The sequence below is a fragment of the Trichomycterus rosablanca genome, chromosome 14, assembly GCF_030014385.1.
Source record: "Trichomycterus rosablanca isolate fTriRos1 chromosome 14, fTriRos1.hap1, whole genome shotgun sequence".
Lineage (NCBI taxonomy): Eukaryota > Metazoa > Chordata > Actinopteri > Siluriformes > Trichomycteridae > Trichomycterus > Trichomycterus rosablanca.
Genome location: NC_086001.1, coordinates 2,591,144 through 2,617,890, shown reverse-complemented (window position 1 = coordinate 2,617,890; position 26,747 = coordinate 2,591,144). Strand labels below are relative to the sequence as shown.

The 26,747-nt window shown below is 44.2% G+C and overlaps 3 protein-coding genes across 3 annotated transcripts in view; 2 read left to right on the top strand and 1 right to left on the bottom strand.

Moving 5' to 3' along the window:
- The first annotated feature begins 173 nt into the window (after positions 1 to 173).
- On the top strand, positions 174 to 6,487 carry rps6 (ribosomal protein S6). Its single transcript, XM_063008697.1, has 6 exons — positions 174 to 254; positions 2,361 to 2,492; positions 2,605 to 2,815; positions 2,916 to 3,062; positions 3,982 to 4,139; positions 6,343 to 6,487. Exons 1-6 carry the CDS (start codon positions 249 to 251, stop codon positions 6,436 to 6,438), a joined length of 750 nt encoding a protein of 249 aa, XP_062864767.1. The 5' UTR covers positions 174 to 248; the 3' UTR covers positions 6,439 to 6,487.
- Positions 3,022 to 26,747, bottom strand: part of dnaja1 (DnaJ heat shock protein family (Hsp40) member A1) — a 41,072-nt gene continuing 17,346 nt past the window's right edge. The window contains exons 10-11 of the mRNA XM_063008688.1: positions 7,321 to 7,523; positions 3,022 to 3,100 (exon numbers count right to left, since the gene is read on the bottom strand). Of these exons, the coding sequence (XP_062864758.1) occupies positions 7,488 to 7,523 (36 nt within the window). The 3' untranslated portion in view covers positions 3,022 to 3,100; positions 7,321 to 7,487. The remainder of the gene's footprint in view (positions 3,101 to 7,320; positions 7,524 to 26,747) is intronic.
- Positions 9,368 to 25,496, top strand: smu1b (SMU1 DNA replication regulator and spliceosomal factor b). The gene is made up of 13 exons (XM_063008687.1): positions 9,368 to 9,393; positions 10,501 to 10,711; positions 11,628 to 11,780; positions 12,497 to 12,607; positions 13,343 to 13,471; positions 15,456 to 15,575; positions 16,580 to 16,696; positions 17,256 to 17,383; positions 18,939 to 19,065; positions 19,970 to 20,137; positions 21,133 to 21,285; positions 21,712 to 21,881; positions 25,439 to 25,496. The coding sequence occupies exons 1-12, from the start codon at positions 9,368 to 9,370 to the stop codon at positions 21,808 to 21,810; spliced, it is 1,542 nt and encodes a 513-aa protein (XP_062864757.1). The 3' UTR covers positions 21,811 to 21,881; positions 25,439 to 25,496.

The window sequence follows — 26,747 nt, the reverse complement described above, 5'->3', positions numbered from 1 at the left end:
CTGCCCAGTCAGTACAATAATACAAACAAATAATTAAATAAATGAAGTGTATTATGTTATAATTCTGCACATCTGTCTCAATAACATCACTTATATGTAATAAAAACCGTTCATAAATTTACGCTAGCTGTTATTGGAATTAACGCGCGGCGAGTGAAATCTCGCGAGACTTGGAGACTATGTGAGAGTATGACGCCGGTTTCCGGCCTCTTTTCCGTGGTGGACTCCGGCATAGACAGTCCTCCAGCATGAAGGTACGAGGATTCATATTTATATTTTTAATGTGTTTTACTGCCAATGTGGCTGAAATACGTCCCTGTATGCATCGCTAAGGGTTCGAGCATGTCGTATCGACGTGATGAAGTAGTTATAAGGGTGGTTATGAAGTGGATGAAGGCGGATTATTTGGGGTGAATAGCGGAGCTGCTAGTTGGCTAATGTCATGGCGGCTACTGTGTATAAATGTGGAGATGGTGTGAGCCGCGCTGGTTGTTTGGTGGAATTTATCGCCTTATTAGCGTCATTTTAATTATATATTGATCTAAATAATAATAAAACTGCACCCCATGAGTATTTACACCACAATTATAGCCAACAGTTCACTTAATTTAACGTAGCATGTTAGCACAGACTGGTTAAAACCTATAACTTACTATTAAAGGCATGTATTCAGACATATTTACTTAACTAAAAGCCTTAATTAATGGTGTTGGATTAAAGATCAATTCGTAATCAGAGCAGTTGTTGATTAGTTTAGATGGAATATTAATATAGTGTTTAGATTTGTGCACCTATAACAATTTATTCACGTCTATTGGCCCAGTTTGTCTGCTATTATTGTTTACTGCAATATTATATTATTATACTATTATTATAACATTTAATATTATTATAACAGCTGTCTCGAAGCAGCCTCTCAAAGGTAAAAGAAACCTTGTGAAAATAAAGACTTGTTTTAAGTGAATATGTCAAAACCACATGGTTGCTTATACATTTCTGCCAACCTAATGAGGAACAAACAAATCTTTTGCTTATTTTATTTGTTGCATTTGCGATTGATTGTTGACACCATTACTAGAGAACCAGCATGTTGTAGCTGCATAGTTTCTCTTTATGTATTTACATCCTCTCCCTTAGATTTTTTTAAAATTCTAAATAAATGTACACAGTGGCATGGTGGGTTGCACTGTTGCCTTACAGCAAGAAGGTCCTGGGTTCGATCCCCAGGTGGGACGGTTTGGGTCCTTTTCTGTGTGGAGTCTGCGTGGGTTTACTCCAGGTGCTCCGGTTTCCTCCCACAGTCCCAAAGATGTGCAGTCAGGTTAATTGAAGATACAAAATCGTCCATGACTGTGTTTGACATTTAAACTTGTGAACTGATGAATCTTGTGTAACGAGTAACTACCGTTCCTGTCATGAATGTAACCAAAGTGTAAAACATGCCGCTAAAATCCTAATAAATAAATGTACAGTTGCATTGGAGAACTGTTTAAAGGCTCAGAGGAAGACGGTGACCACTGAGCGAGTTTAAAAGGTGGCCAGAACAGAAAATGAGATAATGGCCCACTTGATGGCACTGAAGGCAGAGGATGTGGATTGTATTATTAGGTCCTAGTCCACTACAAGCAGCACGAGAGAAAACTGACCTATCTGTGCAGCCAGCCATTGCAAAACAGACATGACGTGTAAATACTAGGCGGTCAATACTGGTAACAGTGCACGATTGATCGGCAGGAACAGGTTTTGTAACATTTGTCCAGTCTGTTAACAGTTGAGTGGTGTCTGGTTTAGGATGGTCAGCATCTCATCTTCTGCACTGTAGAGTTCAGCATCCTATCTCTTAACTCCAGGTTGTTTGTTAGTGAACACGGACTGATTTTGGTGTGTTTGGTCTAAAAAAAATTCGAGACAAAATCGATTTCCCTTCTTTTTGGCCCTCATCTCCTCCTCCAGCCTGCCATCTTAAGCCTTGGTGACCTTCTCCCAATCTCTGCACATGCCCAAACCATTTCAGTGTCGCCTTCGTAACATCCTACCTCCACTGTTCTTCTGAAACTCCCTTTTGGCACACTGAACCAGAATTGCATTATCTTTATTAGTCATAAAATGAGTGGTAGTAGGTTTGCTCAGACTAGCACCTGTCTGGGTGCGCAAAAAATGTCCAAAATAACAATTTTCTGGCATTTTTTGCCCATGAGCGTATTTAGTACATAAAATACTTGGTCTCTGGCCCAATTGCATTTGCTTATTTACTTTGTCTGGTGGTTTCTGACAGATATTTGTGACTGATTTATGACTGTATTGCTTATCTTGGAGGTATTGTACACTAATGTTCCCTCTCCTCCCCAATTCTCTTCCAGCTCAACATATCTTTTCCTGCCACTGGCTGCCAGAAGCTCATCGAAGTGGACGATGAGCGCAAGCTGAGGACCTTCTATGAGAAGCGCATGGCCACAGAAGTTGCCGCTGACCCACTTGGCGATGAGTGGAAGGTCAGGATGCGCACAGAACTGATCAAATTCTGTGTCGTCATTTCTCTCGCCTTTTTTTTTTACAGAGGAAAGTCTGATCCGGCGCTTTAATTTGCTGTGCGTCTGATCTCAGGGCTACGTGGTGCGCATCAGTGGAGGGAACGACAAGCAGGGTTTCTCCATGAAGCAGGGCGTTCTGACTAACGGCCGTGTGCGCCTGCTCCTCAGCAAGGGCCACTCCTGCTACAGGCCCCGCCGTACCGGCGAGCGCAAGCGCAAGTCTGTCCGCGGCTGCATCGTCGACGCCAACCTGAGCGTGCTGAACTTGGTCATCATCAGGAAAGGTAACGTGGCTGTCCCGGTCACTGTCGGCGTATTTTCTTCCTTTAAATCATGATTCGGACCCTTGATTTATTTATTTATTTTTTTTTGTTGCGTCCGTAGGTGAGAAGGACATCCCCGGACTGACCGACAGCACCGTGCCTCGTCGCCTGGGCCCCAAGAGAGCCAGCAGGATCCGCAAGCTGTTCAACTTGTCCAAGGAGGACGACGTCAGGCAGTACGTGGTGCGCAGACCTCTTACTAAAGAAGGTGAGCGAGCCGTCGCTTGGCTTTTGAAGGTTTTCTTCCTGCAGGGATCAGAAGCGTGGGTTTAAATTTGAATATAATGACGTAAATTTTACAGACAAGCATCCTAATAGTGGCTCAACAAAATATAAAACACGTCCTATTAGATAAAGGCAGTGGTAGCTTCGCGATTTAGCTACTGGAGTAGCGATTAGGTTGCTGGTTTAAGCCCCACGACTTCCAGTGTGCTCCTTTTGGACCCTTGATCCTCCGGGAGCTCTGGTTTCCTCCTACAGTCCAAGATGTGCAGGTGAGGTGAATTAGAGATACAAAATTGTCCATGACTACATGACATGTAATTAAACAGCAATACTGGGAACAACAGACATGTCCATCCTGAGCCACACTGCCAGGAAGAGAGGCGGTCCGGTTACACCAATCTCGTCAAACCACTCGGACAGTGAAGCGTATTCTGCTACGATGCCCCATGTGGAATAAAAAGAGGAAGCGTCATATTCAGGAAGCTCCCAGAGACGTCTTTTGAAGGGTTTTAGGATTCCTCTTCACAGCAGCTTGGACTGGTCTGTTTCAAAGCTGAACTGGTGCACGATTGTGAGAGACATTTTAGGGAACAGGGTGTTCGTCATTCTTTATTATTTGCAGGTAGACCCATGAACAAATATTCATCTAGAGTCAAGGGGCACGCCAGTAGACCCTTTTCGGCTGGTCAGTAGCCTTAAAGGGGGGACGGCGCGTGCCAGAGTAACAGTGGAGCTGCAAACCGGATAACAACCTGACCAAAAAAAAAAACCATGGCTTGTTGTACTGCAATGCTCCGTCAAACTCTTTAGGATTGCTCAGAAACTCCCAGTCCAGTCAGCCGTGTTGAGTACTACGTGCTCCTGTCATGTCGGTGTTTCATGATGTTTTGTTTATCCATCAGGTAAGAAGCCCAGGACTAAAGCCCCCAAGATCCAGCGTCTGGTGACCCCTCGCGTGCTGCAGCACAAGCGCCGCCGCATTGCCCTGAAGAGACAGCGCACGCTGAAGAACAAGGAGGAGGCCTCGGAGTACGCCAAGCTGCTCGCCAAGAGGCTGAAGGTACGAGCCCGTGCGAAAGAGTCAAGCGAATTATGTGCCGACTTTGTTGATCACTCGGATACGGTTCAGGTTTTGAGAGGTCGGTCGGTAGGTCTATCCGGTGGCATGAGAATTTTGTCCTTCAAGAAAGCGTGTGCGGTTTTCCAATCTCGGCGAGTTCTTACTCGTTGGTCCGACACCAGAAAACGGCAAGAACTCGAGTCTCATAAAGGCTGCGTTCCAAACCACCTACAGTTTTTGCTGTATTGGCAAAAGCGAATATTGATTTTGTGCGGTTGGCGTGCAGAAGGCTTCTCTCAGCAGATATGTATTACAGAACAAGATCACCTTCAGTAATCGTTCCAATATGCAACAGCGGTCAATCAACCAAATCCCATCAGATCCACCAGTAAGAGTGTTAAACTCTACAACCATGAGCATTACAAATGGTTCGGCTCTTCTGAATCAGAATTGGATTTGTTGCTGAGCAAGTTTTCACGTGCAAGGAATTTGTCTTGGTGTGCTGGTGTATGAGGCGGCGCAGCGCCGAGATTCCAAACTCCTCGGTTTGAAACTCGGCGTAGCCGCCGGTCGGCTAGCAGGCTTGATTGGCGGTGCCTGCAGCAGACACGTCTCTGCTAGGGTGGACCGACTACAATCGGGTATCCCCCCCCAGCAGCGAAAGACAGATTGACTGTGGTAAAATTGGGAGGAAATGCATAAATAAAATACACAAAGGTCAGCGTCTGGGACACCACCAATATAAAGTAATAATTCAATCTGGATTCTGGTTCCATTCAGACTTCTTAAAGTTTTGATCCTGCTCAGAGAAGCGGGTCCAGGTTTGCACTAGTTAGTAATTGGTACCGTAGATGCACAACAGGAGTAAACAGTAGTGACAAGCTGGTGGAGCTCAGTGTGAGCATACCTGTGAGCATTTGTGCTGCTGTTTACAGATGTTTGCTTTTATCCAAAAAGCGAGTATGGATGGATTATTGGTGATAAGACACTGGGTGTGTTCGAAAACCTAGTGAGCTGTCTTACTGTCTTACTGTCTACACAGGCAGCTACCTCAGTAGAGAGGATTCTAATAAGTCAATGACTTATAAGGCAGGTTATTCGAACGCGCATCTTGCCCTTAAAACCAATGAACTGAGGTAGCACAGCACGCTAACGTCAATATAGCATCACCCTTCATGTACCGATAACGGTTACGTTTCCTGACGAGCCCGAACTTGCAAATAAAAACACACTGTACAAGTTAAAAATCAGTAATATTTTATTTACGTTTGAAAAAGTTCATTCGTTTCTCCGCCCGTCAGCCATGTTTATTTTTCTGTGAGAGAAGAGCACCCGACCCGCAATGAATTCTGGGATTGCCTTGATCACTAAGGCAGCGTCGGATGCTCACTCGTTCTTGAGCCAAAATAACATTGAAGTAATAAGATGCCTCAGTATTGAGGATATTAGGGCATCTAGGATTTGGAACAGCCTCCTTCTCGGGAGCGCAGCACAGGATGACGTCAAATGCGTCTATGTAGAGAGAGAGCTAGCTTTCTTTCCTCTACAACATGATGGATGTCGTCATGGTTACTGCTGAAAAACCTACTATTGTTTGGATCTGAATTAGTTTTTGGTGAAAGTGCGCCCCAAGGTTCTAAATCGGAACAGGACTCGTTCCACGTCGGTCGAACGGGCCTGTCGGCGCAAACCGTCCCAAACATGATCACATGTGCATCTTACGACTGCTGCTTGTATTTGGGATCTCAATAGGAGAGTGTACTGAATGTAAAGACGATGTTTTGATAGGTCAGTAGCATTAGAGGGCATATATAGAGTGGAGGTTTGAGTTTTGAAGTTACTAGTTTCACACAGTGAACAGGATGGTTCACACGTAAGGGAGGAACAAATGTACGAAACTTGAAGGGATTTTAGTGTTTGGTTACTCACTGCTTTAAGAAAGCAAGGATCATACAGGTTTAGGTTTCTTATGGTTAAGTAGACGGCACACCAGTAGACCCTTTCCGGCTGGACAGTAGCCTCAAAGGGGGGACAGCGTGGTGCCACAGTAACAGTGGAGCTGCAAACCGGATAACGACCTCACCGTGCACAGTGTGTATGGTCGTACTGCAACGCTCTGCCAAACCCTCACTGGACTCGTTTATCCAAGATGGAAAAGAAACTTAAGATTAATTTGTTTTATTTTCCCCCTTTTGTTTTGCAGGAGGCCAAAGAGAAGAAGCAGGAGAAGATCGCCAAGAGACGCCGCCTGTCCTCCCTGAGAGCCTCCCAGTCCAAGTCAGAGTCTAGCCAGAAGTGAGACTCCCAACCATGCACCTCGATAAATAAAACATCACAGTTTTGTTCAACCTCCGTGTCCTTCTGATTTCTTTCTGGGTTTGGGTTCCAATTATTAACTCTCGGGTTCATTAGGATACAGCTGATGTGTTTATGAATGAAGGATTTGGGTTGTTGTCTCCTATGATGGGTGAAATCAGGCGGCGTTAACTAGGTGAGATTGAAGAGGCATTCAGGGAATTAACACTACTACTACTGGATTAACACCATGACGTTTGGTTTCTTTTGGGTATTGGGTAAATTTTAATACAAATTTCACTGCTGCTGCATTTATTAAATAGACAAATATGACTGGTCCTCTTTATCCTGTGCAAATAAGCTTATGTCATACAGTTTTGTTTATACTGATTAATCCTATAGTGGTTTTCATAGCTTCTAGTGCTGCTAATGAATCAATTTCTCCATTTAAGACTGGCGCGGTACAGTTATCAATTATTTTCTCTGCCATGTGAGCGCTAATGAGATTGGGTGCTAATGTTCATGCTGATGTTTTATGATTTAATTGGGTTGGACTCTGCAGTGACTTCAATTTCTGCACCAGTCACACCAAACCATTTCTTTTTGGGATTCGATTTGGATCTGGGAAGGTTAAGGTGCTTACCTAAGCTGTTGCCACAAACGTGACTGTAGAATGTTGTAGCTGTGTGACCCTAAACCAAACATTCCTGGCTCATTGTTCCTGCTCCACACTTTACAGCTGGTTCTATATCTGGGCTAGACTAAATGTTGGAAGCTCTTGGGTGGTCAGCAAGTCTGAGTTGTCCCAACCATAGAATGAAAGCTTTCGGTACCTGGACAGAATGAACTACAGACAAAAATTTTGGATGCGTCTGTGGTTTCCTACCTTGTAGCATGGACGTATGAAGGTCATTAAGGATTCCAGTGCTGTGGTATGTTAAATCCAACACTAGATGAGCAGGTTTTCTGGAAGCTGTCCAATCCTGATACATGAGGAACGTTTCATCCGTCAAGTTTCCTATGCTTCAGAGTCTAACGGCGCACTGCTTTATATCACCGGTTAACGGTTGGTATTCTTGTGTCTGCTCCCTATGAAAAAACATTAGATGACTATTGTGGGTGTTGACTCGGCTTGAATTCATTTCACAGAGCATTGGGAATAATGCATTTCACAATTTTTATAGTTAATATTTATGGATTTATTTTCTTGTTTGCTTGGTTCTGTAAGCTTGTTTGGCTTTACAATGATATTAAGCTCTAAAAACAAATAAGAGGATAGACATTTTTCCAAACCCATCATTATGGAGCTTATACAATGAGTTTATTACTGACAAAAATAATTGGCTATAAATTGTGGAGTATTTACTTCACATCAAAGCCATAGCCGTTAATTAAACAGTGGGTGATTCCTGCCCAACCAACAAGGAATGGAAAAACTGACCAATGTGTAATGTAAATGCAAAGCTAGATAATCATGTACATCAGTAGGGCAGGGCAGTTTAGGGGTTTAAAGTAATGGACTAGTAATCAGAAGGTTGCCGGTTCAAGCCCTACCACTGCCAGATTGCTACTGTTGGGCCCCTGAGCAAGGCCCTTAACCCTCAATTGCTTAGATTGTGTACTCTCACAGTAGTGTAATTCGCTTTGGATTAAAAGCGTCCGCTAAATGCCAAAAATGTGAATCAGTTTATTGGTAAGGAGGCATTTTACGCATTTTTAAATACCACACCCCTCCCACATATATATTGAGAATACGACTTGCTCCACACTGAGAAACATGGATTAAAAAGCTGATGAGGTTGGCATCACCAAAACACGTCCTTAAAACGAGGTAACTGGAGAAAAAAGGCTGCGCACAAAGTTCAATCCGACTGGAATCTAAATGTTCCGCCGACGAGACGCAAATCGTTCATAAGTCGTAGACGGAGAGAAACTGATTCACATTGTTTTACAAAATCTCTGAACTGTTCAGGTCCACCTTAAATGAGAACCACGGCACTGGGGCTAGTGAGCTGTGAAACAGTGAGACTGGGTTTGCATTTCAGAAAGCAATCCCACGTTTACTAATCCTGGAATCGGGCGTCGTGGCTTTTTAATGAGATTTAATGCGCGTTTTGACTGAACCAAGTGTCATGAACCTGTTTTCCTTTTTATCTTCTCACGTCATCAAATGACGCTGCAGGGCGTTCTGGTACAAACTGGAATACGTTGCGAACAAAACATCATGTGAATAAATCAGTCAGTTGTCAGTCAGTCGTGGATTGTTTGGATTTTACGCATAGACTGATTATAGCCTACATGTGCATGGAATTGGTGGTGGTGTCCACATACATTTGGCTGTGAAGTGTGTCTGATTTATAGCATAATGTTTAATACCACGTGCTCTTCGGTTGTTTGGTATGTTCTCCCTGTTTGGGCGCAGGATTCCTGTATGCGTACTCCAGGTTCCTCCCACCTCCCAAATATTTGCGTGTTGCGCTTTGATTGATTAACTCGCTTTCAGTGGGGTATTCCTGCCCTCCTGTTAGCACTGGACCCACCGGAGCCCGACCAGGATGATGCAATTATTAAGAGCGAATAAATAAATGATACAGCTCATCATTTAGCATCAGGTTTTATCAGCGGATGGTACAGAGGGTGGATTGGCAGCTCCAACCTGTCACCGAGTGTGACAGTCAGGGTGGCGGCGGACCCACCGCGAACCTGGCCACGAAGCTGCTCACATGTCGCCGCCAACGTGTCCCCCGCCTCTGACGTCACGCACACGCCCCCATGCGGGGCCGGAGTCGGAGATGGCGTCATCGGAGACGACGCGCCGAAACACGTGCGTGTGCTGCGCGTTCACGTGGCGTGGGCTCGCGGATACGAGGGCGAGCGCTCCTCCGAAAGGCGGATCGGTCGGTGCGTGTGCGTGTGCGCGGCGCTTCCCAGACATGGACCTGCAGGTGGAATCTGCCGAGTAAGTAAAAAGCAAACTATAATAATAATAATAATAATAATAATAATAATAATAATAATGACAGTAATAATAAATGTTATGTATAATATACAGATGTGAGTCTAATAAACGCTAAACAGTCTGAACCACCTGCCATTGATCATCACTGATTATTGTAAGTGTTGCATGTTGAAATGCAGGACCTGTTTATGTGTGATGATGTTCCACACAGCTGGATGTGCGTTTCTCTTCCAGCTGTTTTTAATTGGCGTTCTTCATGCCGCAGTCATTAAACCTCTCACACGTGCAGCTCCGAAAGGATCGATTAATTAAATACTCGATCGATTCATTATTATTCAGTATCGTTTATTTTCATTATGCTCGGTGCTGTTTGGCTGCACGGTTTACACTCCTGTGCAAAAGTTTGAACACCCCTGTTTGTGTTTTCTGCGTGGAAACGTGCATGGTGAGGAAACATTTATTGCACGTTTTTAATTCATTTGTTGAATTCAACATGTTATGAAAACTATATAAAAACTTTAGCACCCGCCACATTTTATGTTTGTGCTCCCTAATACTTAGTCATTAGAAGAGACACTGTTGTGCATTACAGCCACAACAACTACTAACAGCTGTAATAAACCATGTAATAAACCAATATAAAGGAAGTTGCATGCCTCCAACTTTGCAGCAACACTTTAGGGAAGGCCCTTTTCTGGTCCCAGCATGAGCAAGCTTAAAAAGCAAGAAACTTCAGTGTCCTGCACAGAGCCCTGACCTCAGCCCCACTCAACAGCTCTGGAATGATCCGGAACGTCAACCGAAGCTTTCTTGACCAACATCAGTGCCCATCCATGCTATTATTTTTGTTTATTATTGTTCATTATCATTTATTATTATTATATAAATGTTTCACTGTGGTTTGGGGTTTTAGTTGCGCACCTCTTTCAGGTCCCTGAGTAAACGTGATCTAAATGGATCTTTACTAAGAAAACGTTTTTTTAGGATGAGGGGTGAGGAGAACGAACCTGTAAAAGGTCCCTGCACCTAATCTTCAGTAAAACAGACATAAAAACACATGCACCTGAACTGACTGCAGGTTTTTCTGTTTGTTTGTTTGTTGAACAGTGTGATTCGGCTGATCATGCAGTACCTGAAGGAGAACAACCTGCCACGTACGTTAGCCACGCTGCAGGAGGAGAGTACGGTGGCGCTGCACCCGGTCGACAGCATCGAGAGCTTTATGGCCGACGTGACCGGTGGCCGGTGGGACGCTGTCCTGAGAGCTATCCAGCATCTGAAACTGCCCGACGGGCTGCTCATCGACCTCTATGAGCAGGTCAGATACCTACAGAACAGATCTCGAATGGTGCTGAGATTTGAAATGCACGTGAGCTTTTATGCAAAGGTCGTGTCAATGTGCAGCTGTTCAGTGCTCGTGCCGTACTGTGCATTTATTATACATTCTCATTATATACAAGTTAGAGGTCAGATCAGTCGCTTTACAGCCTGAAAACTTTTTAAATATATTCGAGGGTGATTTCTCGGAGATACTAAAGTCCCCTTAGATATGAGGGTGTGTGTGTATGTGTGTGATGGACTGGCGACCTGTCCAGGGTGTTTCTCAAGTCAAGTCAACTTTATTTATATAGCGCTTTTTACAATAGGCATTGTCTCAAAGCAACTTCACAAAATCCAGGACCAACAGATACAAAAACCCCTGATGAGCAAGCCGAGGGCGACTGTGACAAGGAAAAACTCCCTGAAAATTACAGGAAGAAACCTTGAGAGGAACCAGACTCAGCAGGGCCCATCCTTCTTGGGTGGTCTGGAGGAAACTTTAAATAAATAGGATTTACACAATCATACAAACACAGAATTAAATGAACTAAAAGTTATAACTATCTCCCAGTAAATCGGACCCACCACGACCCCAGATAAGATAAAGCGGTGGTAAAACAGAGAATGAATGAATGTGATTGGCTCATAACTGTGACACTGATTGACGCCAATCTCAGGCTTACGTTGATTTTGTTGGAAGTACTCCGTAAGTCTCAGTTTTCAACAGAACATGAACAGGAATCCCTACAGTACTGGTTATTCCAACCCTACATTAATATTCCATCATTAAATCTGCTTTTACTGCATTTCCATATTTACAGTGCACGTGGGGTCTGAACTGGACGATAAAGGCGAGTTCAGACCCCAAACGTGTTTTGGAGCACGGCGAGCTCACGTTCTGTATCTTTGCACAGGTGGTGCTGGAACTGATCGAGATGAAGGAACTGGGTGCAGCCAAGTGTTTGCTGGTGCAGACCGACCCCATGATCATGATGAAACACACCCAGCCTGGGCGCTACTCCAGACTGGAAACGCTCCTCACCAACTCCCACTTCGATCCCAAAAAGGCGAGTCATCGAACCCACGGTGGGGTGGGAACAGCTTTTAGGGCCGTTTGTAAGGGAACACTCACATTTTGGGACACCCGTAATGTATTTCCTTTTCTAATTATTGAATTCATGTGTTTCAGCCACAACAGTTGCTAACAGGTATAATAAATCAATTATATAAAGGAAATATTATGCTTCCAACCTTGTGGCAACAGTTTAGGGAAGGCCCTTTCCTGTTCCAGCATGAGCGAGCTCTATAAACACATGAAGAAAAGCTCAGTTTATAAACCTAGAAAATCCAGTGTCCTGCACAGAGCCCTGACCTCAGAACCACTCAACAGCTCTGGAATGAACTGGACCATCAACTGAGGTTTTTGACCAGCAGTCTTAGTGACTCAATGGGCACAAATTCCCACAGACATGCTTCAAAGTGAAAACCCTTCTCAGAAGAGTGGCTGGTGTTCTAGCTGAAATGATCACATAGTTCGATTGGTTTTGAAATGGGACGTCCGATAAGCTCACGGTCAGGTGTCCAAATACTTTTGACCATGTAGGTGCACCACAAATTTGTTCGATCGATCAATTATTGAGTGAGGTTTTGGTGGGATTGAAATAAGCCAAAGCAGCCCAGATCGGAAGTACAAAAGTCATACCCTGTGTGACTTGGGGTGAGATTTGTGTAACCATGGCCTGCTGGATGACATTAGCATGTTCTCCATCTCGTCCTGGTGTAGGTTTACCCAGAGGGCAGCAGTAAGGAGAAGCGTAGGTTGACGCTGGCCGAGGCTCTGGTCGGAGAGGTCAGTGTGGTTCCTCCGTCGCGCCTCATGACTCTTCTCGGACAGGTGGGTTCTTCATTTACATTTTCGGCATTTAGCAAATGCTTTTATCCTGTCTAAGCAATTGAGGTTTAAGGGCCTTGCTGAAGGGCCCAACAGCGACAGCCTGGCAGTGATGGGGCTTGAACCAGCAACCTTTTAATAACTAGTCCAGTACCTTAAGAGCTAGGCTACAACGGCCTAACTTCTCCATGTTACCCACTGGCTCTTTACAAAGTCTCATTGGTTTGTTTGAAACGTTCTGCTGAGGGCGTTTACTCGACCATCGTCCCTCCAAAATGACCCCACTGTGGTAGCCTAAAAAAGTAAATAATGGTAGCTAAATAAATAGTTAGATTTCTCTGGCTAGAACTTCCCACCCACAGTAAATGACCCTACGTGTGGTCCTAGACGTTTGCAAAATAACACTGAATCCTTTGGTCATGTCTATAATTAAAAATATTGGTCAATGCATACCTTTAAGAGCCAAGCTGGCAGCATTGTTGGCATTTTGCCACTTGCTGGCCTTGAGGTGAAGCAGCTGGATGGGCATCGGGTACTAATCAACTTTTTTTTGTTGTTGTTGTTTGTTATTTTTCTGGCAGGGGCGTTTATGCGAGAGCACCCTCTACAGGTTACAGGAAACCAAAGCGCTCAGGCAGTTTGGATCGTTGGCGATGCTGGTAAGTGGAACACGAGTCGAAGTTTCATTCCCTTGCTCGCCTGCTCCTCGATCTAAAGCTTTTTCTGTAACCTGAACAGTCTCTAAAGTGGCAGCAGCACCAGGGTCTCCTGCCCCCCGGCATGTCCTTAGACCTGTTCCGGGGTAAAGCCGTGATGAAGGACCTGGACGAGGAGCGCTTCCCCACCCAGCTCAGCCATCTCATTAAGGTAGGTTGTGTAAGACATTCATGACCTGTCGTTGGCCTGCAGAGGCGGTTGACCAGCCAAAAATGTCACAATAGTATTATGTTTCACTTAACCACAGCTTTATCCTGGTCAGGGTTGCGGTGGGTCTGGTTTCCTCGTAAGTCAGTGGACTCAATGCATTAACGTTGATTTCAACCCCAATAAACCCATTAAACACCCGAAGACTGAACGAGCGGCACAGATTCACGCAGACATATTCCAGAGTCTTCCCTGTAGAGCGCAGTAGGTGGATTTGCAACAGGACGTTCAGCCAGCTCGTGGGCAGATCAGGTCAGGGTCAGGTCAGTGTCGCGGTGGGTCTGGTCTTCCCGGAAATCAGTGGACACAATGCAGTAATGTTGATTTCAACCCCAATGAACCCCATAAAACACCAGCGACCGAATGAGCAGCACAAATTCCCACAGACACATTCCATAGTCTTCCCTGTAGAGTGCTGTAGGTGGATTTGCAACAGGACGTTCAGCCAGCTCGTGGTCGGATCAGGTCAGGGTCAGGTCACATGCAGTAACATTGATTTCAACCCCAATAATCGCCTGCGACCAAATTGTAGAAAGCCTTTCCTGTAGAGTGAAAGACTGTGCAGTAGGTGGATTTGCACTCGTGGTCAGGGTCATGGTGGGTCTGGTGTCCCCGGTATCAGTGGGCACGATGCAGTAACATTGACAACACCTGCGACCGAATGAGCGGCACAAATTCACACAGACACATTCCAGAATCTTCTCTGTAGAGTGCTGTAGGTGGATTTGCAACAGGACGTTCAGCAAGCTCGTGGTCAGAACAGGTCAGGGTCAGGTCAGTGGTCAAGTGGTCACATACAGTAACATTGATTTCAAACCCAATTAACCTGTGACCGAATGAGCGGCACATGTTCACAGAGATGCATTTCAAAGCCTTTTCTGTAGAGTGAAAGACTGTGCAATAGGTGGATTTGCAACAGGATGTTTAGCAAGCTTGTGGTCAGATCAGGTCAGTGGTCAGGGTCATGGTGGGTCTGGTGTCCCCGGTATCAGTGGGCACGATGCAGTAACATTGATTTCAACCCCATTAAACACCCGCGACCGAATGAGCGGCACAAATTCCCACAGACATATTCCAGAGTCTTCCCTGTAGAGTGCAGTAGGTGGATTTGCAACAGGACATTCAGCAGTTTTGTGGTGTGAAAGAAGTGTGAAACAGCCGGCTCAGCAAAGCTTCCCATACCATCTGTGTGATGATCCAAATGCCATCTTGAAGCTGTGGTTAGTATGCATGAGCTGCCAAGGACTGTCTGGTTGGCAGATGCATCCTCTCTCACACACACACACACACACACACACACACACACACACACTCACACACACTCACACACACTCGGAGGTTGTAATTGCTTTAAGAAGCCGAGGGTGGCACGCTGACTCACTGCAGGCTCTGATTGATTTGGGGAGGTAGGGCTCTCGCCCCAGGGTGCCAGTAAGTCACACCGTTTATCTGCCTCCTTTCACAAACGGAGTCGACGCCTAACACTTAGCGTTGTGCTAGCACGTGGGCGGATGCTAATGGAGATGCACTGACTGACAGTCAATGGTTTTGCAGACTGGTTAACGGGTAAAGTAATTAAGGCAAGGTCGCCTCACAGCAAGAAGGGCTTGGGGTCGATTCCCCGGCTGGGCGGTCTGGGTCCTTTATGTGTGTGGAGTTTGCATGATGTCTCCCTGTGTCCAAGTGGATTACCTACCACAAGTCTAAAAACATGCAGTCAGGTCAACTGGAGCAACTAAAAATTGCCCTGAGTGTGTGTTTGGCGACCTGTCCGGGGTGTTTCCTGTCTTTCGCCCACTGTGACCCTGACCAATGAATGATTGAATGGGTTTCATACTGAATAGCATACATGTACTTGAGTGAACTGCTGTTTCTAACAGGACCTCAAAAGAGCTTGAATGGCATTTATTGTGTGTATTCGTTACAGTTTGGTCCGAAATCCCATGTCGAGTGCGCCCGGTTCTCACCGGACGGTCAGTACTTGATGACTGGGTCAGTTGATGGATTCATCGAGGTGTGGGACTTCACCACGGGCAAAATCTGCAAGGTACATTTGTACAGTTTACGTTTTCTGCATTAAGCAGACGCCTTTTATCCAAAAACGACTTTCACCTACACTTACAGTGATGGTATATTGTCTAAGCAATTGAGACTTGAGGGCCTTACTCAAGGGCCCAGCAGTGGCAACCTGGCAGAAGTGGGGCTTAAACCAGTGATCTAATGATTACTAATCCAGTACTGTAACCGCTAGGCTACAAGAGCTAAACTATGTAGTGTAGACTTTGATGGGGCGTTTGGGTGGCGTGGCGGTCTAGTGTGCTAGTCCACCACCGCTGGGACCTCCAGCTCTCACCAGGTGCTTGTTTGGAGGGAGGGACAATGATCAAAACAGGGTTCCTCGTTGCTGCTGAGAGGGAGGACACTACGCATGGCTTGGACCACTAACGCATCCCCAATCGTGTCTGTGTAGATGCCCGGTCGGTGCCAATCTCAGCGGTGGTGGACTAGCGTAACTACACCCTAGCGCCTACAGCAGATCCTCAGAAATGATCATCATAATCGTTCTCTACTGCTGCTGAGTTTTTCTGTGAGCAGCAAGAACAGATACAGTTCAAGCTCGGGGTTGCAGTATTTGGGTCACCTCAACACCGTCCCAGCACGACCATGCACGCCACCGTCCAAAAATATCGCTGCCCGTGTAGAGAACAGAGCTCTGCTGGATCTACCTGTACACAAACTCCACCAGTATACGGAGAGCAAACAACCCCAACGTCCATGTAGAAGGTTTTAAATGCCCATTTAGCCCAAAGAACAAGAAGGCCTGGCTCACAATCAACATTCCAATTCATCCCAAAGGTGTTCGCTAGGGTTAGGGTCGGGGTTCTGAGCAGGTCAGCGGAGTTTCAAACCACAAACTCATAAAACCAAGTCTTTCATGATCTGACTTTGTGAACAGGGTACAGTCAAGCTGGAATAGTAAAAGGATCGTATCGTCCCTAACCTGTTTGTGTGTGTGTGTGTGTGTGTGTGTGTGTGTGTGTGTGTGTGTAGGACCTGAAGTACCAGGCTCAGGATAACTTCATGATGATGGACGAGGCCGTGCTGTGCCTGGCGGCGAGTTACGACACGGAGATGATGGCATCCGGAGCGCAGAACGGTAAAATCCAGGTAACGTCTACATCACAAATACAACGTTAAAGCTAAAATACAAACTTTTATTCCAAAAAAAGTTGGGACAGGATGTGAAATGAGAAAATAAAACAGCAGAGAGCAGATATATGTAAATCCGCTACTAACCAGACAGCTTAAGAACGACAGTTCTGAATGAACAATGGGCAAAATGGTGTCTATACCATCTACAGTGCATAATATCATTGAGTAATCTGGAGAAATGTACTAGATTATTATTAATATTATAAAAGTCTATAATAGCAATGCAAAGTCTGAGACTTGTAAGATAGGACACTGTGCATGTCCAGATGTAGGAAAACATCATGTCTTTTGTTGCTCATTGGTCCTGGTATTGTGTCCTTTACACCATTATTCATGTTTACTGACTGGTCTACTGACCAGTGGTGCCACTATGAATTGCATTTCAGCTTTGCAATGCTCCCAACATGCAGTGTTTGTTTATTCCTTTGGGTGTATGTTGTGGTCGTATTAGAAGATATCTGAGAGAGGGTCTGTAGTAGAACTGATTCTAACAGGATTCATCGTCTCTTCGTAGCTGTGGAGGATTCGTAACGGCCAGTGTCTTCGCAAGTTCGAGCGCGCCCACACCAAAGCCGTCACCTGCTTATGCTTCAGTAAAGATAACGGTCAACTGCTGAGCGGCTCCTTCGACCACATCATCAGGTACTTCCACCCTTCAGTACTCGAACCCTCACACCTGTTTGGTCCTCAATTCAAGTACCATAAAGTGCCATAAACAAAAAAATAGGATAATTTGGTGACCATCCAACCCATCTGGGATGAATTGGAACACCAAAAACAGACTGCAAGCCAGGCTTTATCCCCCAATATCAGATCCCAACATCACAATTGCTTGTGTGGCTAAATGGAAGCAAATCTCTGCAGTCATGCTCGAAAATGTAAAGGGAAGTGTTTCTAGAAGAGTAAACTGCACCGAGTACCAGTCATGCCTCTGGATGCAGTCATAGCCTCTGTGCTCATCTCCTCACTGCAGCACTGTCAAAGCTCTGCCCACCACCTCCATCGCTACTGGACAGTCATCAGTGAGTAGGTGTGCTGCCAGTTTAGACATTGCAAATTCAGAGAACCTATTCACATGACTGGCACACAACTGAACAGACCTTAATTATCGTACAACACTGGCAGAACGATTTAAAAGTGAAATGGAGGTAAAACGGACCCCCTCAGCTTCAAACTGTTGTGATCGGTGCAGCGAAACTTCATTAGTTCAGGTACAGGCACATGTTTGCACACAGTGCCGCCCACTCGTCATTTCTTTTAGCAGCCTGACGGCAGCAGTTCTGCGGAATCGGTGCCCGTCTCATGCCCCGTGTGGGCAGAAGAAAGGATTTTCCACTTGTGCGAAGAGTGAGAGGGGAGGGAAAAAAGGTTTCTATTTCTATCTCAGGCAAAGAAAACGAGTCTAACGGAAGCAGACTCTTCGCCATGCCAGGTTCTGAAAGGAAGAAATGATGAGCTCTGATTTGACTTGTATTGATGAATGAAAGCTCTTCCTCACTTGTATTGAATTAGATTTTTTCAGTCAATGACTGCAAACGTCAGACGCGGCACAAGATGGGCAGGGGGCACATTTATATACTTAGGGTTTAGTTAGAATGCAAATTTGAGCAAATTCTTTCGACGTGTAATTCAGTGTCATTAGTTGATGGTCAACTGCTAACCACCAAGCCTTTGGTGACCCATCAAAACATCAAACAAATGATTAAGTATTATCCTTTTGAGGCCGTAGACTTTGTTATATTGTGCTGTACTGCCAACACATGGGTACCCCTTCTTGGTATGATGCTCAAATGCCAAATGGCCTTCTTTAGAAAGGCCCACGATCTCAGTTGCTTTAATTGCATCCTGTCTCAATTGTGAGTCACCCTAAAGACACAGTTACCTTCTTGCAGCTGCGACTAGGTACAAGCGCCAGTGAAATACAGAACACATCAAGTTCCTTTGTATGAATCCAAGTTAAAAAGTCTTAGACATTTACCACTCTGTGGTAAAAATGAAACAACCGGTCAGTTGCACATGTGTCCAAGGTGGTGTCCGGTAGCCTACAGCCCTTTTCGGCCAGCGTGGGTGTAGACAGGGTGGCAAGTACGACGAGGAATTGGATATGACTAATTTAGGGTTGTTTGGGGGAAATATTGCAAATGAAATGTGAAGATAATTTTGTTTGTTCTAAAACATTGTTTCCAAAATCCGCCAGACTACACGGACTGAAATCCGGGAAGATGCTGAAAGAGTTTCAAGGCCACACCAACTGTATAAACGACGTCATCTTCTCACACACCGGCCACCACGTCATCAGCGCCTCAGCGGATGGAACAGTCAAGGTAGATCTGTAACTGACTATGAATAAAAAATATGCATCTCCACTTTTGTTTTTTACTTTTTATATGCGGCATATACAGTAGGTCACCTAACACAATCACCAAGCAAATGGATGTGAAGCCTAGACACTGGTCACAAAGAAATACACAGATTAGGCATAACATTATGACCACCTCTTTGTTTCTACGCTCACTGTCCATTTTATCAGCTACTTATCATACAGGAGCACTTTGTAGTTCTACAATTATGGTGGTGGTGTGTTAGTGTGTGTTGTGCTGGTATGAGTGGATCAGACACAGCAGCGCTGCTGGAGTTTTTAAATACCGTGTCCACTCACTGTCCACTCTATTAGACACTCCTACCTAGTTGGTCCACCTTGTAGATGTAAAGTCAGAGACGATCGCTCATCTATTGCTGCTGTTTGAGTCGGTCATCTTCTAGACCTTCATCAGTGGTCACAGGACGCTGCCCACGGGACGCTGTTGGCTGGATATTTTTGCTTGGTGGACTATTCTCAGTCCAGCAGTGACAGTGAGGTGTTAAAAACTTCATCACACACTCCAGCACAACACACACTAACACACCACCACCATGTCAGTGTCACTGCAGTGCTGAGAATGATCCACCACCCAAATAATACCTGCTCTGTGGTGGTCCTGACCATTGAAGAACAGGGTGAAAGAGGGCTAACAATACATGCAGAGAAACAGCTGGACTACAGTCAGTGATTGTAGAACTACAAAGTGCTTCTATGTGGTAAGTGGAGCTGATAAAATGGACAGTGAGTGTAGAAACAAGGAGGTGGTTTTAATGTTATGCCTCATCTGTGTATGTTTTCTAGTCTTTTTTTCACAAGAAATGACTCAAGACTGCCATGACATGCATGTCCTGGGTTCTCCCCATCAGATCTGGAACGTGAAGACGGCCGAATGCACCATCACCATCAAAACACCAGACGTCCCTGAAGGATCTGACATCACCGTTAACAACGTGGTTCTGGTGCCCAAAAACCCTGAGCACTTCATAGTGTGTAACAGGACCAGCACGGTGGTCGTCATGAACGTCCATGGACAGGTAAGAACCAAAAATCCAAATAAGCCAGTTTCAATTCTATATGGACCATGAAGCAAAAATCCAGTGCAGCATAATACGCTACATGGCCAAAAGTTTTTGGACACCTGATTATGAGATTGTTGGACAACCCATTAAAAGAAACCAACGTTATTAAAGTAGAGTGACGTCTGTGTGATCTTTTCAGCGATAACAACAGCCGCTCTTCTAAGAAGGCTTCTCACAAGTCTTTGAATGTTAAATGTCTGTGTATGGGAATTTGTGCCCATTCAGTCAAAAGATGACAGCATTTATACAGCAGGGCACTGATGTTGGTCAAGAAAGCCTCAGTCGATGTCGTAGTTCAATCCAAAGCTGTTCAGTAGAGCTGAGGTCCGGGCTCTGTGCAGGACACTGGAGTTTCTTCTAATCGAGATGTCTTTATAGCTTGATTTGTGCACAGGGGGACAGTCATGTTGGAACTGGAAAGGGCCTTCCCTAAACTGTTGTTGCAAAATGGAAGCATATAATTTTCTATATATGATTGATTTATTAGACCTGCTAGCAACTGTCGTGGCTGAAACACATGAATTAAAAAATTAGAAGGGGCGTCCCAATACTTTTGTCCATATAGTGCATGTTTGATTCAATTGTTTTACATTTCTTAATGATTTTTATACATAATATTGGCAGATAACACTGTACAATCAATAAACACAGCTCTGCATTCTTATGAGGACAATCAATTAGCTTTTCTCATTCAGAATTTAGTTAATCAATTATTAACGGAAATCAATTAATAGCTAACCGTTAAGCTAAGAGTTACATTTGTAGACGAAACATGATTTAAAAGTGAAGAGCTGATGCAGCGATGTATGGATTCTGTTCGCTCAGGAAAGTTGATCATCACACCCACACTTTTCTTCACACCATTTATCATTCTCTCTCACTCTCTTGACCTCCTCCACCTCCACTCTTCCACTCTACCTGCTTCCTCTGTCTCTCCGTGTGTGTGTAAGGTACTGAGGAGTTTCGGTTCGGGCGTGAGACAGGGGGGAGATTTCGTGTGTTGCACGCTGTCTCCTCGAGGCGAGTGGATCTACTGCGTGGGCGAGGACTACGTTCTCTACTCGTTCAGCACCATCACGGGAAGACTGGAGAGAACCCTCATGGTACGAACGAAACCTTGAGTTAATACCGCTATTAAAAGTAGTTTAGGCATTCAAGTGTTCCATCACCGCTAATACTTTTACAGTCATGATCGGCTGTGCATGAGGGTTGCTGCTACCAGTGCGACCTCTGCTGGCCGCCTGCATGAAAGGTGGATGAATTACAGAGGAGCATAGCATGACTCTCCTTACACAAACAAGCGGTTGGTGACATGGGGTGTGGGATAGTTTGTCGCTCTTTAGTTCAAGGCACAGGTGGTTGCAACCGGGAATTTGGACCGACTAGATTGGAAGGAACGATAAATACAGGACAGGATTCGTTTCACATGGGTTGCCAGGTCCTCTGTGACGTTATTTAAAGGAATAAATGGTGCTTTTGTGTGACGATTGTACAGTTTTGATCTTGTGATCATGTGTCCTACTCTGCAGGTTCACGAGAAGGATGTGATTGGAATAACCCATCATCCTCATCACAACCTCATCGCTACCTACAGTGAGGACGGCCTGCTGAAACTCTGGAAACCCTGAACTCTTCCACCGAGCGCCATTCATCACATGAACTCCGCATCAGTGTTGTGCTTCCACATCCTGATCCTGTGGTACGTCTGGCATTAACACCTCAATGGTCATCAGTGTCTCAAAGTCTTCCATTCCAGCCATGATGAAGGCCAGGTTGGTTCTTCTCAAACGGAAAAGCAGCACAAAATCCATTTTGTTGTCAATTAAAGTAGATGTGAGATCTGACTATACATTTATACACCTACAGAACCGCTGTGAGATCTGACTATACATTTATACACCTACAGAACAGCTGTGTGAGATCTGACTATACATTTATACACCTACAGAACGGCTGTGTGAGATCCGACTATACATTTATACACCTACAGAACCGCTGTGTGAGATCTGACTATACATTTATACACCTACAGAACCGCTGTGAGATCTGACTATACATTTATACACCTACAGAACCGCTGTGAGATCTGACTATACATTTATACACCTACAGAACCGCTGTGTGAGATCTGACTATACATTTATACACCTACAGAACCGCTGTGTGAGATCTGACTATACATTTATACACCTACAGAACCGCTGTGAGATCTGACTATACATTTATACACCTACAGAACCGCTGTGTGAGATCTGACTATACATTTATACACCTACAGAACCGCTGTGTGAGATCCGACTATACATTTATACTCCTACAGAACCGCTGTGAGATCTGACTATACATTTATACAGCTACAGAACCGCTGTGTGAGATTTGACTATACATTTATACACCTACAGAACCGCTGTGTGAGATCTGACTATACATTTATACACCTACAGAACCACTGTGTGAGATCTGACTATACATTTATACACCTACAGAACCGCTGTGAGATCTGACTATACATTTATACACCTACAGAACCGCTGTGAGATCCGACTATACATTTATACACCTACAGAACCGCTGTGTGAGATCTGACTATACATTTATACACCTACAGAACCGCTGTGTGAGATCCGACTATACATTTATACTCCTACAGAACCGCTGTGTGAGATTTGACTATACATTTATACACCTACAGAACCGCTGTGTGAGATCTGACTATACATTTATACACCTACAGAACCGCTGTGAGATCTGACTATACATTTATACACCTACAGAACCGCTGTGAGATCCGACTATACATTTATACACCTACAGAACCGCTGTGTGAGATCTGACTATACATTTATACACCTACAGAACCGCTGTGTGAGATCCGACTATACATTTATACTCCTACAGAACCGCTGTGTGAGATCTGACTATACATTTATACACCTACAGAACCGCTGTGTGAGATCCGACTATACATTTATACACCTACAGAACCGCTGTGAGATCTGACTATACATTTATACACCTACAGAACCGCTGTGAGATCTGACTATACATTTATACACCTACAGAACCGCTGTGTGAGATCCGACTATACATTTATACTCCTACAGAACCGCTGTGAGATCTGACTATACATTTATACAGCTACAGAACCGCTGTGTGAGATTTGACTATACATTTATACACCTACAGAACCGCTGTGTGAGATCTGACTATACATTTATACACCTACAGAACCACTGTGTGAGATCTGACTATACATTTATACACCTACAGAACCGCTGTGAGATCTGACTATACATTTATACACCTACAGAACCGCTGTGAGATCCGACTATACATTTATACACCTACAGAACCGCTGTGTGAGATCTGACTATACATTTATACACCTACAGAACCGCTGTGTGAGATCCGACTATACATTTATACTCCTACAGAACCGCTGTGTGAGATCTGACTATACATTTATACACCTACAGAACCGCTGTGTGAGATCCGACTATACATTTATACACCTACAGAACCGCTGTGAGATCTGACTATACATTTATACACCTACAGAACCGCTGTGAGATCTGACTATACATTTATACACCTACAGAACCGCTGTGTGAGATCTGACTATACATTTATACACCTACAGAACCGCTGTGAGATCTGACTATACATTTATACACCTACAGAACCGCTGTGAGATCCGACTATACATTTATACACCTACAGAACCGCTGTGTGAGATCCGACTATACATTTATACACCTACAGAACCGCTGTGTGAGATCCGACTATACATTTATACACCTACAGAACCGCTGTGAGATCTGACTATACATTTATACACCTACAGAACCGCTGTGAGATCTGACTATACATTTATACACCTACAGAACCGCTGTGAGATCTGACTATACATTTATACACCTACAGAACCGCTGTGTGAGATCTGACTATACATTTATACACCTACAGAACCGCTGTGAGATCTGACTATACATTTATACACCTACAGAACCGCTGTGAGATCCGACTATACATTTATACACCTACAGAACCGCTGTGTGAGATCCGACTATACATTTATACACCTACAGAACCGCTGTGAGATCTGACTATACATTTATACACCTACAGAACCGCTGTGAGATCTGACTATACATTTATACACCTACAGAACCGCTGTGAGATCTGACTATACATTTATACACCTACAGAACCGCTGTGTGAGATCTGACTATACATTTATACACCTACAGAACCGCTGTGTGAGATCCGACTATACATTTATACTCCTACAGAACCGCTGTGTGAGATCTGACTATACATTTATACAGCTACAGAACCGCTGTGTGAGATCTGACTATACATTTATACACCTACAGAACCGCTGTGTGAGATCTGACTATACATTTATACACCTACAGAACCGCTGTGTGAGATCTGACTATACATTTATACACCTACAGAACCGCCGCGTGAGATCTAACATGGTGTGTGTGTGTGTATGCATGTGTATAGTGTAAATACAGTTTATGATTGTGTTGTTATCAGGTGTGAAGGATTGGTGTGTTTTAACACTTGACCCACACTTGCATGCACTAGAACTGTTATAATGTAAGTTATATTTTGATGTATTTATTTTCATAACCTCTGCACTGTCAGGAATCTTCTGGTTTGTTACTGGACAGTGGGTTACACTGATTTTACTATGTAAATGCATCGAGTGTTGGGAACGGCAGCAACGTTATTCTTGCTCCAAATGTGAAACTGACATTTCTTGTTTTTAATCAATTCATTATTGAACTCGTTGACATCCAATCATTTAATTCTGATTGCTTTATGGTCTGGAATGAACACATTTAATTCACAACTAATAAAAATCTCTGCATGTTGTGCAACTTGCCAAAACGTTTGAACTGTCCTGTTATTGTCCAGGTGAGCAGTGAGTGATTTACCTGGGTTTTCAACCAGTAGATGTCAGGAACATTATAGCTGAGACAAAAGCATGAGGAGAAATACACACAAATCCACTTAGTCAATACCAGTAAACAGGCCTAAACCGACATCTAATTAAGCTTAATCCAGATGTAACGTCACACAAGCAAAGTATTGAGAAATGCATTTAAGAAACCAAATCATGCTGGTCATGCTATTTCCTATAGCACCATCTCTGTGTATAACAGACAATGGCTAAGCAATTCAGACGTCCATGCTGACTCTGCATTACTTTGTGCTGACCAGTCGTTTGGGACATCCTGACAGGTCCTGGACCTCCTTCAAGTATTTCTCGTGGGAGAATGTTACACACAGCTCATGCTACAATGAAGATTACAGGGACGATGATGTGACGGTGAGAACTGAACTGAGAAATTGTACACGCAGCAAGCGTATTTTGGGTAAGACAAAATTTAAGTGCTTGTAAATCTGTGCTACCGACAGTTTCTTAGAAGAATCTTTGTTTAAATACTGAGATATAAATATGAAACACGATGAAAAGTACATTAAACAAAGACAACATATCATGCAAGCAAGAAGTAAATTGTTTTAGTTCATGTCCTCCAGCTATTACTCATCTGTTCAATAAGAAATAAATAATGTAAACTGTCCGCTACGAAACCGTCAATAGGCCAGTCACCTAGAAAGTCAGTGAGAAAGGTGGCTATAAACACTGCTAAAACTTCGAAAAAGTTCAAGCCATGCTGCACAAAAAACGACTCCAACGACTTTTAGAAACAGACTTACCATTTGATTCAGTTCACCTTTTTGACATCCTTACCAATGCACCGTTTTCTAATGCTACAGCCCAGTCTGCAGCTTATACCAAACAAAATCAATACTGATTTTATCAGCATCACATTGTTCTCAGTTGAACAACCGACGTCATCTGATGATTCTTGCTCAAGCAGGCAGACACTGTTTACAGGGGATTTCCTGGCTGCATCCCAAACCATGTTCTGTGATCTACATATATCTTCCGTGACCAGCCATAACATTAAAACCACCTCCTTGTTTCTACACTCACTGTCCATTTTAGCAGCTCCACTTACCATATAGAAGCACTTTGTAGTTCTACAATTACTGACTTTAGTCCATCTGTTTTTCTGCATACTTTAGCCTTCTTTCACAAAGTGCTTCTATATGGTGAGTGGAGCTGATAAAATGGACAGTGAGTGTAGAAACAAGGAGGTGGTTTTAGTGTTACGGCTGATCGGTGTCGTTTGTAATTATACAATTCGAAGTGTAATTCATTAGACATACTTTTAGTACAGTAAGGTGCGATTTGGGACACAGCCGCTTGAAAAGGTGTAGTAACGTTAGGCTCGTCTTTGAGGCGCACGTCAGTCTGTGCGGTTCAAAAATCACCCAAGACTTTAGACCCCTTAGAGAAGAAAAGAAATCAGTATAAGGCTAATAAAAGAAGTATCAGCATGCTATTCCTGACCCAACAATGAAAGTCTCTGGTTGCTGTAAGACCCTGTACCACTGAGGTAGGTGATGGAGTGGATTCTTTACTTCCCCGTCACTTTAGAGTGCCGATTATTTTAAAACTAGCACTGTGGTGATGTGTAAT

Excerpts from the sequence above, each read along its gene's own strand:
- rps6 (XM_063008697.1), top strand. Across the intron at positions 2,493-2,604 it reads CACTTGGCGATGAGTGGAAG|GGCTACGTGGTGCGCATCAG; the intron begins GTCAGGATGCGC and ends GTCTGATCTCAG. Across the intron at positions 2,816-2,915 it reads CTTGGTCATCATCAGGAAAG|GTGAGAAGGACATCCCCGGA; the intron begins GTAACGTGGCTG and ends TTGCGTCCGTAG.
- smu1b (XM_063008687.1), top strand. The coding sequence starts at position 9,368 with ATGGACCTGCAGGTGGAATCTGCCGA. Across the intron at positions 11,781-12,496 it reads CCCACTTCGATCCCAAAAAG|GTTTACCCAGAGGGCAGCAG; the intron begins GCGAGTCATCGA and ends GTCCTGGTGTAG. Across the intron at positions 13,472-15,455 it reads AGCTCAGCCATCTCATTAAG|TTTGGTCCGAAATCCCATGT; the intron begins GTAGGTTGTGTA and ends TATTCGTTACAG.